At 35.8% G+C, this 14,860-nt stretch overlaps 1 protein-coding gene across 5 annotated transcripts in view; it reads right to left on the bottom strand.

Annotated features, from left to right (window-relative positions):
* The window catches only part of RAB3IP (RAB3A interacting protein), a 78,273-nt gene that overhangs the window by 29,769 nt on the left and 33,644 nt on the right, over window positions 1–14,860 (bottom strand). For 4 of the 5 annotated variants that reach the window (XM_034936219.3, XM_003808731.4, XM_055095899.1 and 1 more), the window contains exon 4: window positions 8,143–8,238. The exons of the other annotated variant lie outside the window; for it this stretch is intronic. In XM_034936219.3, the coding sequence (XP_034792110.2) occupies window positions 8,143–8,238 (96 nt within the window). The remainder of the gene's footprint in view (window positions 1–8,142; window positions 8,239–14,860) is intronic. 5 annotated transcript variants of the gene reach the window in all.

The raw sequence follows: 14,860 nt of genomic DNA, 5'->3' as shown, positions 1-14,860 counted from the left end.
TAATTCATACTATGGAGAGAATAGTTGACTAAATTTTTGGAAATGGACTCTGTTTTCATTAATAGTGGATTATGCAATTTGTACCAAACCTCCAACGGAGAACGATTAGAAAAGCTAGATAAGTTTTTTGTTTGTTTTTAAAATGTGTTTGAAGGTATTTGAGAACAAAATAGTGAAGTAAACTTAGAGTAATGTGAAATTTTAGGTGACTTTTCCACTACAGACATAAGGGTTACAGTGAAAAGGTATAACATACATATAATTGGAGCCCCAAAAGGAATGAGCACTAGACTGGGGCAGGATCAGTTGCTAAAAAGATGACATGCAGAATTTTTACAGAATTTTTTAAAAATTGACAAAAAACATCAAAAGGTAGACTCAAAAAAAGTTTGAAAATTTTCCATCACACTGCCCTTCCAAAGCTGAAAATGATATAAGTATCACCTATACCAGGAGTCGGTAAACTTTTTCTGTAAAGAGTCAAACACTATGTATACATATACAGCCTCACCTGCAACTCCTCAGCTCTGCTGTTGCAATATGAAAGCAGCCATAGACAACACACAAATTAGTGTGGCTGTTTTAATAAATATTTATGAACACTGAAATATACATATCATTTTGTTTTTCTTTTAGCATATCCAGCACCTCTCAGTTACCTTTTTTTTGGAGGGGAGGTGGTGAGCAAACAAGATCTACCTTCTTAGCAAATTTGTAACATACAATATAGTCGTGCTGTACATTGGGTCTTCAGAATTTATCTATCCTGCATAACTGACACTTTGTACCAATGACCGACATCTCCCGTTTCTCCCACTTTCCAGCCCCTGACAACCACCAATCTACTCTGTGCTTCTATGAGCTCGACTATTTTAGATTCCACATATAAGTGAGATAATGTAGCATTTGTCTTTCTGTCTTGCTTATTTCACTTAGCAAAATGTCCTCCAGGTTCGCTCATGTTGTTGCAAAAGGCAGGATTTCCATTTTAAGACTGAGTAGTATTCATATACACACACATACCCCCCACATTTTCTTTATCCATTCATCAATAGACATATAACTTGTTTCCATAACTTTGCTACTGTGAATAATGCTGCAATGAACATGGAAGCACAGATAACTCATCAGGATAGCAATTTTCTTTTGGATATATATCTGGAAGTGGGATTGCTGGATCATGCAGTAGCTTTATTTTTAATTTTTTGAGCAGAAACTTCCATACTGTTTTCCATAATGGCTGTACCAATTTACATTCCCACCAATAGCGGACAAGTTCCTTTTCTCCACATCCTTGCCAACATTTACTATCTTTTGTATTTTGATAATAGCCATTCTAACCAGTGTGGGGTGCTATCTCATTGGGGAGTGACTGGCATTTACCTGATGATTACTGATGCCGGGTACCTTATCATATACCGGTTGGCCATTTGTATGTCTTCTTAGGAGAAATGTCTATTTAGGCCCCTAGCCCATCTTTCAATTGGGTTGTTTTTTGCTACTGCATGCCTTATATACTTTGGATATTAATTCCTTATCAGATACACGGTTTGCAAATGTTTTCCCATTCAGTATGCCGCTTCTTCATTTTGTTGACTGTTTTTTGCTGGGCAGAAGCTTTTTAGTTTGATGTACTCCCACTTGTCCATTTTGTTTTTGTTGCCTGTGCTTTTGGTGTCACATCCAAAAAAATCACTGCCCAGACCAATGTCAAGAAGCTTTCTCCTTGTTTCTTCTGAGTTTACAGTTTCAGGTCTTATGTGTAAGTCTTTAATCCATTTGAATTGATTTTTCTTTATGGTGCGAGATCAGGGTCTAATTTCGTTCATTTGCATGTGGATATCCAATTTTCTCAGCAGCATTTATTGATAAGACTATCTACTCCCCACTAGGTGTCCTTAGCATTTTTGTTGAGGGTTAGCTAACCAAAAATGTGTCATTTCTGGGCTCTCTATTCTCTTCTATTGGTCCACATGTCTGTTTTTATATCAGTGCCATACTGTTTTTACTGCTGTAACTTTGTCATGTACTTTGAAATCAGGAAGTGTGATGCATCCAGCTTTATTTTTCTTGCTCAAGATTACTTTGGGGCTGGGCATAGTGGCTCACGCCTGTAATCCCAGCACTTTGGGAGGCTGAGGCAGGTAGATCACCTGAGGTCAGGAGTTCAAGACCAACCTGGCCAACATGGTGAAACCCGTTTCTACTAAAAATACAAAAATTATCTGGGCGTGGTGGTGCACACCTGTAATCCCAGCTACTCAGGAGGCTGAGGCAGGAGAAAAGCTAGAACCCAGGAGGCGGAGGTTACAGTGAATCAAGATCGCACCATTGCACTCCAGCCTAGGCAACAGAGCAAGACTCCATCTCAGAAAAAAAAAAAAATTACTTCGGCTATTAACGTCTTTTGTAGCTCCATATGAATTTCCTACTTCTGTAAAAAATGCCATTGGGATTTTCACAGGGATTGCATTGTATCTGTAAATCACTTGGGTAGAATAGACATTTTAACAGTATTAATTCTTCCAACCAATGAACACAAATCTCTTTCCATCTGTGTCTTAATTCCCTTCATTAATTGTATTATAATTTTCAGTATACAAGTCTTTTTGCCTCTTTGGTTAAGTTTATTCCTGAGTATTTTATTCTTTTTGATGCTTTTTGACACTGAAATCATGAGATTGTTCTCTTAAATTCCTTTTCAGGTAACTGGTTGTCCATGTATAAAAACATCATTAATTTTTGTATCCTGCAATCCTATCAAATTCATTTATTAGTTCTAACTTTTTTGTTGTTGAATCTTTAGGATTTTCTACACTTGTGATCATGTCATCTGCACACAGAGATTATTTCTTCCTTTCCAATTTGGTTGCCTTTTCTTTTTCTTGACTGATTGCTCTAACATTCCAGAACTGTGCTGTACAGAAATGGTGAAGAGTGGGCATCCTTGTCTTATACCAGATCTTAGAGGAAAAGCTTTCAATTTCCCCCATTGATTATGATTGTTAGCTATGGGTTTCCATATATGGTCTTTATTGTCTTAAAGTAAGTTCCTATATCTATTTTGTTGAGAGTTTTAGCATAAATGAATGTGGAATTTTGTCAAATGCTTTTTCTGCTTCTATTAAGATTATAATGTATATTATTATATCATTCTATTACTGTGGTTTATCACACTGATTGATTTGCCTATGTTGATGCATCCTTGCATCCCAGGGACAAATCCCATTTGATCACAGTGTATAATCCTTTTAATATGTTACTGAATTTGATTTTCTAACATTTTATTAAGGGCTTCTGCACCTATGTTCATTGAGAATATTGGCCCATAGTTTTTTCCTTGTGGTACATTTACTTTGGTATCAGAGTGATATTGGCCTCATAAAATGAGTTTGGAAGGGTTCCCTCTTCTATTTTTGTAAGAGTGTAAAAAGAATTGGCACTGATTCTTCTTTGAATGTTTGGTAGAATTTACCTGTGAAGCCATCTAATCTTGGGCTTTTTTGTTTCTACTTCTTGATTCCATTTTCCGGAATTTGATTCCAGAAAACTGAGTCAGTTTCTAGGAATTTATCTATTTCTTCTAGATTATCCAATTGATTGGCATGTGGTTCATAAAAGTCACTTATGATCTTTTTTATTTCTGAAGCATCCATTGTAATACCTCCTCTTTCATTTCTGATTTGAGTCCTCTCTTTTCTTGGTTTGTCTAGCTAAGGGTTTTTATTTTTTTCAAGAAACAAACTCAGGTTTTCTTAATATTTTCTATTATTTTCCTATTCTCTATTTCTACTCTGATCTTTGTTATTCCCTTCCCTCTGCTAAGTTTGGACTTAGTTTGTTCTCCTTCTAATTCCTTGAGGTATAAAGTTAGGTTGAGATTGTTCTTCTTTTTTAATGTAGGCCTTTATCCCTCTTAGTACTGCTTTTTCTGCATCTCTTAAGTTTTGGTACGTTGTGTTTTCAGTTTTATTCGTCTCAAGAAACTTTTCAAGTTCCCTTTTGATTTTTTGACTCAAAGGTTGTTCAAAAGGATATCATTGTTTAGTTTCCACATATTTGAGTTTTCCTGTTTTCTATTATTGATTCCTAATTGAATTCCATTGTGAGTGGAAAAGATTCTTAGAATGATTTTGATCTTCTTAAATTTGAGACTTGTTTTGTGACCTAACATGAACTATACTGGAGAATGTTTCATGTGCACCTGAGAAGAATGTATATTCTTTTGCTGTTGTGTTAAAAGTTCCATACGTATCTGTTAGATCCATTTGGTCTATAGCGTTATGCAGTTCTGCTGTTTCCTTATTAATTTTCTGTCTGAATAATCTACTCATTAGAGAGACTGTGGTATTGAAGTCACCTATTATTAATGTATTACTGTATCAGCCTTCAGATCTGTCAGTTTGTTTTACACATTTAGGTGCTTTGATGTTGGGTGCATATATACAGTCATGCACCACATAACATTTCAGTGAACAATGGACTGCATATATGACAGTGGTCCCATAAAATTATACCATATTTATTTTTACTTTACTTTTTCTATGTTTAGATACGTAAATATTTACCATTGTATCACAAGTGCCAACAGTATTCAGTATAGTAACATGTTGTACAGGTTTGTAGCCCAGGAGCAATAAGCAATATCATATAGCCAAGGTGTGTAATAGGCTGTACCATCTAGGTTTTACCACATCTTGGTTTGTGTAAGTATACTCTACCGATTTCTGCACGATGAAATCTATAATGACAAAATAATGATTTAAAATAGGGAAAGATGTATCTTATATTAGACCAACAGATGTGTGAGTTATCAGCAGTATTAGATCTATTTTTGAAAATGGAACTTAGACCAGACCTTCATCTGGATAATAAACTGTTAAAACAAGATCTTCTAAAATAAAGTAACATTCAATCACACTCCTCTCACTAAGTATATATAAAATGTGTGTGTATAACTGTTTTAATGAGAATATTTTTGTACCATAATAAAAATGTTAAAGCACTTTTATTGTTTTACCTTTTAAAACTTGTATTTACAATGTATGTTAACACATTAGTATGTCCATTAGCAAGTGTGTATAATTTATAAATACGCATATATGTTCATATAGAACACTACCTATATGTGCCTAGCACATAGAGAACTCTCAATAAATATTAGTTATCTTCATCATAATGCAGGTAACATGCTCAAATTTTTCTTGTACTGATCAGGTACAGGATCAAAAAGTTTGGTATCTATTGATTTAGCTAACAAACGATGGTGGCTTGGAAGGCAATGTGCTCTATGTCCTGGAGGTAGCATCAAAAGACTTAACTGATCACTTGAGTGTGGAATGAAGAAATAAGAGGCCCCAGTGATGACTTCTTTTCCGTGGTTTGACACAAACAGAAATGCCATTTATGATTTTCACAGCAGATAAAGCAAGAGTTAGGATCATGAATATGAGTGCCTGCATTGTTCATTAGCCTCTCTGCCTCACTTTTCTTCTCAGATAAAATGATAATAATCTGCCCTATATGCATCATAGTATTGTTGGGAGAAAACTAGACATATCATAAACATTTACTAAAACTGGCTTATAAAACATAAACATCTTAAGACTACTATCTTTTTTTCTCCATGTAAGATATAGACTGCTTTGTATTCTTTCAACTGACTTAATTTTATATTATCTCAAAATTGGAGGCGTTAGAAGAAAAACATAACTTTTGAGGTTTATTAAGTATTTGATACTTTTAAAACTCAACTTTGCTACATACAAAGTATAATTATATTGAAGATTAGGATAATAGACTCCTATTATACATGTCAGACTTACCAAAACTGTGCATATTGAGTTTATTCAGAATAATCTTTAATTCCTAAAAAGATATGCACACACACACATATAAAGTGCAAAAAAAGAATCTTTTCCTAAGACAATGGTAAACAGATCATGAAGGCACAATTAAGACCAAAGAAAAACTCTGAGCGCTTTTTCCACGATTCATAAATAATTGGTTCGAATACAACTTTCTTCATTACCAAAATCATCTTTAATCAATGTACTTTGTTTTCCAGAAAGTAGCCACAGTGTCAATGCTAACAGCCACCACTGGGTTAGAAAAGGTTAGAGACTCCAAACTATATTTTTTAGATATGCTTTTTCACTAATTGCCTAAGCTGCATTTCTGGCCCTTCACATCCTGCTACTTACAGGGAGAAGTTTCTTTCTGTTTTTTCTACTTCTATTTCATGTAACAGAACATACATACATGTGCAGATGGGTGAAACTAAGCAGGGCTAGCTAAATTAAATGCAAGTAGTCAGGAAATCAAAATTAACATAAATAGCTTAATATATTTGCTTTCTTACCTAATATCCATATCACTACAAAATTTTCTTCCAGTCAGACAATACTGGAAGAAAAATCTAATGCTTCTGTATAACCTTCTATTCAGAAATGTAACAAGTCACATAGCTTCTATTCTATCTCTTTAACTTTCCACTCTTCCTATCCTTAAATTTATTCTCCTCTCATCTCTGATGACTAGCTAGCTAAATAAATAAACAGATTAATTTTAAAATGTTCATGAAAGAAAATGACCCCAAAAAGACAGAAAAGAAGGCAAAGGGGTATGGAGCAGAGAAGGCATGGAAAGCCCTACATGTCTAAAGACATTCAGGGCAATGTTACTTGTAATGATAAAAGTTGTGGAACAGGCACCTAGTAGATTATGACTATCGTTACAATTAGTGATGGTGCAGCAACATTAAAAATGTTATTTAGAAAAACACAAAATATTAAATTACAACTAAGTAAGAATACATACATACCTGAGGCTGTGAAATAGATTATGAATAAATAATAACAAAAGGTGATGGAATTTCCACCCCCCCAAGTTTATTATAATAAAAGTTTTAAGAACAAATCTTTAGGAAAAAAACATATATATCGTTAAATGATAATGGCATTAGCCATTCCAGTAACACATCAATGTTTTTGTTAAGGAACTTCTAAAGACTCAAGGTCTTAACCCAAAGGAGACACTTTACGGCAACAGTTCTTACTCATGGAAGTACTACCCTCACCTCACCCCCAGGGGTATCTGCACGCTGTCAAAATGACCGGGGGTATTACCAGCACTTTTCTGAGCAAAGCCTATTATGATGGTTTATTGTGTATGTCAACTTGACTGAATCACAGGGTGCTCGAATATGTAGTCAAACATTATCCTGAATGTTTCTGGATAAGAATAACATTTACATTGGTAGACTGAGTAAAGTAGACTGCCCTCTAGAATGTGGGTGACCCTCATCCAATCAGTTGATGGCCTGAATAGAACAAAAAAGGGTGACGCTCCCTCAAGGAAGAGATTTTTTTTCTCCTTCAGACTCAAACTGAAACATTTGCTCTTCCCAGTTCTCAGACCTTCAAAGTTGGACTGGAAGTGCACCATCAGCCCTCCTGGGCCTCCAGTTTGCTGACTCCCACTGCAGCTCCCTGGGACTTGCCAGCCTCCATAACAGCAAGAGCCAACTCCCTATAATAATGAGTGCCTCTGTCCCTCTCTCTCCCTCTCTGTATCTCTCTATACATGTATATGTATATAGGCTCTGTTTTTCTGGAGAACCCTGACTAGAACACCAAGGACACTAAACGTCCTACAGTGTTAGTGGCACCCCTATGGAGAAACACTGCTCCAGTTAGGTAGAAATTTTTCCTGGTGGCGGGCTGGATATAAAAAGTATGCCTTCTTACAAGTAGATGTGCCTTCTAACATTTCTCAAATCATCCCATGTAAGATGACTATCTCAAAGAGTTTGCCCTCTTAGTTGTACAGTCATATGTAGTTAATCTAAAGTAGCCCGTAAATACTTGGTAAAATAAAAATCAATACTAAAATTTGCCTCCTTTCTTTGCACACATACATTTTTAAATAATCTGATACTGGTGGCCCATAGATGTTTTTTATTTCTTTTCACATCATCTTAAGTTGTAAGCTCTACATTGCTTAAAGATTTCTCTTTTGCTTAGAGGACTTATAAATATACATGAAGCTAAGCAAATCTTTTTCAAGATTCCCTCAAAATACAATTTTGTCAATATATAAAAGTCAAGATGTTGCTGTTGGCCAAGATGTAAATAGACCAACCTCAAATAGACTAGCTGTGAGTTCTTCCAATTCCTGTCCAAGTTGATCTCGCACTTTTGAAAGCCTCTCACATTCTTCATCTTTTAACTTCAGTTCCTAAGAGAAATTGATAATTTTATTTTGGATCTCCATAGTTTGAAGTTAGATTCAGCAGACTATATAATCTTTACTAATAAAATTATAAAATATGAATACTGTCACTTCCGACAATGTTCACATTGAAAGTATTTATCTAGCACCTGCTATGTGGAAGACAATCAGGCAAGTCCAAAATTACAGAAAATCCCAACTAACAAATTAAATTTTCACATTTCTTTCATAAAATATCCAAAAATTAAAAATATACATTATATATATAAAATATATATAATATATATTACAGGTGAAAATAAACAAAATGACTTAATTCTTTTTTTCCTTTAACTTTTTGCTATACATATTTATTTCCATCAAGTAAGGAATTTAATTATGCATATTTCAATAAAAATACACTTTTTTTATGTTTACTTTAAAAGCTATTTACTTACAGGTAACTTCATGTACCATACTGCAACTAACCTAAAATATCTATTAGGAGACTATATCCATTAAACAATGTAACCAGATATAAATGATGCATATTTGCATTTAAAATCAAGAAAAATGTTACCAAAAATCACATTCTACATTTATATTCAACTCCTCACCAGGTCACATATAGATGTTTTAAAATTCCTTTATTCAGCTATTAAGCATATGCAATTTTGTATGCTTAAGTAGCCCTAAACTAATCTTTCAAACATGGGGGGGGGGGGAATCTAAGCTCCTTACATATTAGTCACAATTAAACTAATAAAATAATGAGTTAGTGGTGTTATAATTGTGGTGGCAGTATAGTCTTTTAATCCCCCAAAGATAACTCCTAAAAACCAGATATACCAACAGGGATATGAGAAGATCTCAATGAAACTAAGTAAAAGAGAATCTCCATAATTCTCAGAATACTAAGAGAATGTGGATAAACTGCTCACAATGCATGATCACCAGATGTACAAAAGCAGCAGGAAATTAAAGCTACAACAGAGGTACCCTACAAAGCAACAAAACCCAAAAATCACTAAGAAATACTCCACAAGCACAGGACTCTATCTTTGGAGAAAACTCGGAGAGCAAATCTAAGAATAAACGGAGAGAAAGGAAAAGGTTTTCACAGGCTCCAACTTGCAGGTGACTGCAAAAACCTGTATAGTCAGTCCTATAGGCAGCAAAGAGTGCTACGAAGCTCTAAACCCTCAAGCATCTTAGAGGAGTACGTAACAAAGAGCCCTCACCAGAAGGACGGAGTCTCACCCTGAGGGGAAAAAAACTCGGAAGTCTCAAACAAAACTGCAGGGCAATGAAGATAGGGAGAAGGAAGGATAAGATATAAAGAGGGAAGGGAGTGGCAAAGTTCCAAAGGAAACAGTTGACAGAAAATACTAGAGAGAGAAAATAAGTATCCTATGATGGGATGCTAAGCATGTAAAGCTCTCAGAAACAGTGCACTGGAAAAGAAAAACCTTTTTGACCAAGGATTACCTACGAGACAAAGGAGCTACACACACACTCCAAAAACAACAGAGGAGAAAGACCTTCAAATGTAAACTGATAAAGCTATCCTGATTTATTCTTTCATAGGAATCTCTTCCTAATAGTCCAGGGAAATCCAGATCATTTAAACATGGGAAACAAAAATATGTAAAGTTATCACAATAATAAAGTTAAATACAAAGCCAAGTCACCTACAAGGGAAAGAAAATCAGACTGGTACTGAATTTCAACAGCAACATTTATGTTAGAAAACAATGAAGTAACATTTTTAAGTTACTCAAAGAAAAAAATGTGAGCTGAGTATTTTATATCCAGCCAAAGTGTCCTTCAAGTGTACGACCACAAAGTCATAAACCTGTAAGACCTTAGAAAATCTCTCTCCTATGAGCTTGCCTGAGTGCACCAGAGAATGTTTCAGATTAAAAAAACAAAAAAAACGAAACAAAAAAAGTGGATAAGCTGTAACATGATGGACTGGGGTAAGAAGAAAATACATCTAACTTTAGAACTAAAACTAAAAGATGGGAATATCAAGAGAATGAGAAGACAAGACACAAATTGGGAAAAAAATATTTGCAAATGACCTATGTGATAAACTACTGTTATCCAAAATATACAAAGAACATTTAAAATCCAACAGTGAGAAAAGAACGACCCAATTAAAAACTGGGCAAATGACCAAAACAGACACTTCACCAGAGAAGGCAGATACACAGATGACAAATAAGCATGTGAAATGATGATCAACATCATATCTTATTAAGGAACCACTAATTAAAACAATGAGATGGCTGGGTGCAGTGGCTCATGCCTGTAATCTCAGCACTTTGGGAGGCTGAGGTGGGCGGATCACGAGGTCAGGAGTTCGAGACCAGCTTGATCAACATGGTGAAACCCCGTCTCTACTAAAAATACAAAAATTAGCCACGCATGGTGGCGTGTGCCTGTAATCCCACCTACTCAGAAGGCTGAGGCAGGAGAATCACTTGAACCCGGGAGGTGGAGATTGCAGTGAGCCGAGATCGCGCCACTGCACTCCAGCCTGGGCGATAGAGCGAGACTCGATCTCAAAAAGAAAAAACAAAACAAAAAAACAATGAGATACCCTGCATACCTACTAGAATGGCCAAAACTCAGAACACAAGTTAGTGGTGTTGTAACTGTGGTGGTAATATAGTTTTTTAATCCCCCAAAGGGGGATTAAAACTGGTAATATCAAATGCTAAAGAGAATGTGAACGAATAGGAACTCTAATTTATTGCTAGTGACAATGCAAAATGGGAAAGCTACTTTGGAAGATAGTTTGGCAATTTCTTACAAAGCTAACCATACTCTTATCATGGGATCCAGCGATCACACTTGTTGGTATTTGCCTAAATTAGTCAAACACATGTTCACACAAAAACCTGCAAACACATATTTACAGCAGCTTTATTCACGCATAACTGCCCAAACTTAGAAGCAGCAGGTGGCCTTTACTAGGTGAATGAATACACTGTGGTACATCCAGACAGTGAAATATCATTTTGTGCTAAAAGAAAATGAACAAGCCATGAAAAGACATAAAAGAAGATTAAATGCACATTACTAAGTGAAAGAAGCCAATCTGAAAAGGCTACACACTATATGATTCCAACTCTATGACAATCTGGAAAAGGTAAGACTACAGAGATGTTAAAAAGATCAGTGGTTGCCAGGGTTTTTAGGGAGGAAGGGATGAGCAGGCAGAGTAAAGAGGATTTTTAGGTCAGTGAAACTATTCTGTAAGATACTATCATGGTAGACACATGTCATTATACCTTCATCAAAATCCACAGCATGTACAACACCAAGAGTAAACCCTAATGTAAACTATGAACTTTGGGAGACAATGTGTCAATGGAGGTGTATTAATTTTAAGAAATGTACCACTCTGGTAGGGAATGCTAATGGGGGGGATGCTGTGCGTGTGTGGAGACAGCAAGTACATGGGGACTCTGTACTTTCAATTTTGCTGTGAACCTAAAACTGCTCTAAAAACTGCTCTAAAAGTGTCAATTTTTTAAAAATGGAGATAAAACTGACAAAATGGTATAAAAATGATATAAGCTCAAGGGATGTAAAATAACACATATTATTTTTAAAAACCAAAAAAATTATAAGAAAGGTGAAACTAAGTGTACTAACTTCTTAAGTATTACTTGGAAAAAGAGTTACAACTTGAAGCTCTCAAATCAACTGGGATAAACCCAAGTACATTTATGAACACAGTGATTGGCATTAAGATAATACTTGTAACTAAAATCAAATGATACAGGAAAAGGGAAGAGACAGTTTAGTATTGTTTATGGCAGGAAACAAAGGTAGTATATAAAGAACTTTTAAGATATATAAATGCATTTGATTAAAAATAACAAAACAAAAATCAAACCTTCCAAAATACTAATTAAAAAAAAAAAAAAAGATTTAGGAGGAATCAAGCACACTAGTGCCTAGGCAGCAAGCTTCATCTGCCCACTGACATTGGTCTTGGCAGCAGACCTGAAAGTTACCCTGTAAATTGGCTCCAACCCTTCTGCTACCCAGCCATGGGCCCAGTTTATTACTGCTTACACAAGGACCCAGAAGAAGATTTACCCATATCCCACAACCCAGGAATGATTTGTCTGTCTGAGCCTCCTTGAAGGACCTGTCAGCCTTTGTCCCAAAGCAGGTCCTAAAGGATCCCACTCTCTACTCTAGCCTCTCTCACTACAGTCAGGGAAATGCCCCACCTGTGCAGGGAGCTTCTAGGGGAAGCTTGCCTGCCTGGGCTACCCTGGTGGGTTTGCCAGCCTCTGTCCCACAGCAGTGAAGGGGCCCAGACTCGGCTCCAGCCCCTCTCCCTGCAGTTGGTAAACTGTCCCATCCATGCAGGAAATTACTGGGAAGCATGGATGTGGGCCACTGGTGCAAGCTCACCAGCCTCCATCCTACAGCAGAGTGTAAGGGGTCCCAGTCTCAGCTCCAGTTCCTTTTGCTACAGTTGGGGAACTATCCCATCTGTGCAGGGAATTGCGGGGAAACATGCATCTGTCTAAGCAAATGGGACAGGCTTCCAGGTTCGGATCGTTGGCCAACTTCCTCACAGTCAGGGTACCCCTACCTTGAGTCATCATTAGGTATATCCTGGCTGGAGCACCATGTCATCTTCGTGGTAAAAATGGGCTTAAGGCGCCCTCTACCGCTGAAATGGCTGCAGCAGTCACAGGCTTGACAACAGCCAGTCTTAGATCTCTAGATAGGCCCACTGAAGGATGGGCACAAAGTCACACTGCAAAGACTTGAATAAATAACTAATTCGTTAATAAGCAGACATCAGTGTACATCCACAAGCATTCAGAACAATCAGGGAATTATGACCTCACCAAAGAGACAAAATAAGGTACCAATAACAGACCCTAAAAAGATGGAGATGTGTGATCTGTCAGAATAAAAATCAAACTAGCTGTGTTAAGGATCATCAGTGAACTTCAAGAAAATACAGATAAACAATTCAGAAATTTGTCAGAAAAATTTAAGAGAGACGCTGAAAAAAAAAAAAAATTTCCCTAGCTAGAATGTGCAGTGAAAGCAGTGAAAAATGCAATAGAGCTTCAACAACAGAATTAACCAAGCGGAAGAAACGATGAGTGAGCTCAAAGGCAGGATAAGTGAAAAATATACAGGTAGAGAAGAAAAAAAAAAGACTAAAGAGGAATGAAGAAAGCTTACAAGATCTATGGGATAGCATCAAAAGAGAAAATGTTCGAGTAATTGGAGTTCAAGAGGGAATAAAGAAAGACAAATGGGTAGAAGGCGTATCCAAAAAAATAATAACAGAACATTTTCAAAACCTGAAGAAAAATAAAATCCAGATAAAGGAAAGTCAAAGATCACTAATCATATTCAACCTAAATAAGACTACCCCAAGGCATATTATAATCAAGCTCTCAAAGATCAAAGACAAGGAGGGGATTCTGAAAGCAGCAAGAGAAAAGAAGCAAGTTAACATACAAAAGAATTCCAATATGCCTGGCACCAAACTTCTCAGCAAGAACCTTGCAGATCAGGAGGAAGTAGGAGAATATATTCAGAAAGCTGAAGGAAAAAACAAACAAAAACACCAAGAATACTGTACCCAGCAAAGCCATCTTTCAGAAATGAAGATTAAAAGTTTCCCAGAAAAACAAAAGCTGAAGGAATTCAATACCATCAGAATTATCTTACAAGAAATGCTAAAGGGATTTCTTCAATCTGAAAGAAAAGAATGCTAACATGTAACAAAGAAACTTCTGAAGGTATAAAAATCACCGGCCCAAGTCAGTAAACAGACAAATTCAGAATACTCTAATATTGTAATAGTGGTATATTAACCACTCCTATCTTTAGTTATTAAGACTAAAAGACAAAACTATTAAAAATAAGAACTGTAATACTTTGTTAAGAGAGAGACAATACACAAAGATATAAACTGTAACATCAAAAATTCAAAATGTGGGAAAAGAATGGAGTTACAGTGTACGTTTTCTTTCTTTTCTTTGAGATCAAAATTAAGTTGTTAGCAGTTTAAAATAACTGGTTATGTTTTTTGTAAGCCTCATGGTAACCACAAAGCAAAATCCTACAATAGATACACTAAAAGTAAAAGGCAAGGTGTCAAAACATATTACTAGAGAAAATCACTTAACCACAAAGGAAGACAATCAGAGAGGAAGAAAGGATCTACAAAACAACTATAAAAGAAGTACCAAAATTGCAGTAGTATGTCTTTACTTATTAATAATTATGTTGAATGTAAACGGATTAAAATCTCCAATAAGAGACGGAATGACTGAATGAATTTAAAAAACAAGACCCAACTCCATGCTGCCTGCCTACAAGAGACTCAAATCCTCTGTAAGGACATACAGAGACTAAAAGGGAAAACATTCAATGCAAATAGAAAAACAAAAGAAAGCAGGAGTAGCTACCTACACTTATATTAGATAAAACAGACTTTAAGCCAAAAATTGTAAGAAGAAACAAGAGTATTATGTAATGATAAGGGGGCCAATAAAGAGGATATAATAATTGTAAATATATATGCACCTTACATTGGAGCAAATATTAATAGACATAAAAGGATAGACTGTCATACAATAACAGTAAG

The sequence above is a fragment of the Pan paniscus genome, chromosome 10, assembly GCF_029289425.2.
Source record: "Pan paniscus chromosome 10, NHGRI_mPanPan1-v2.0_pri, whole genome shotgun sequence".
In the NCBI taxonomy this organism is placed as follows: Eukaryota; Metazoa; Chordata; class Mammalia; order Primates; family Hominidae; genus Pan; species Pan paniscus.
This window is presented reverse-complemented; position numbering and strand designations above follow the sequence as displayed.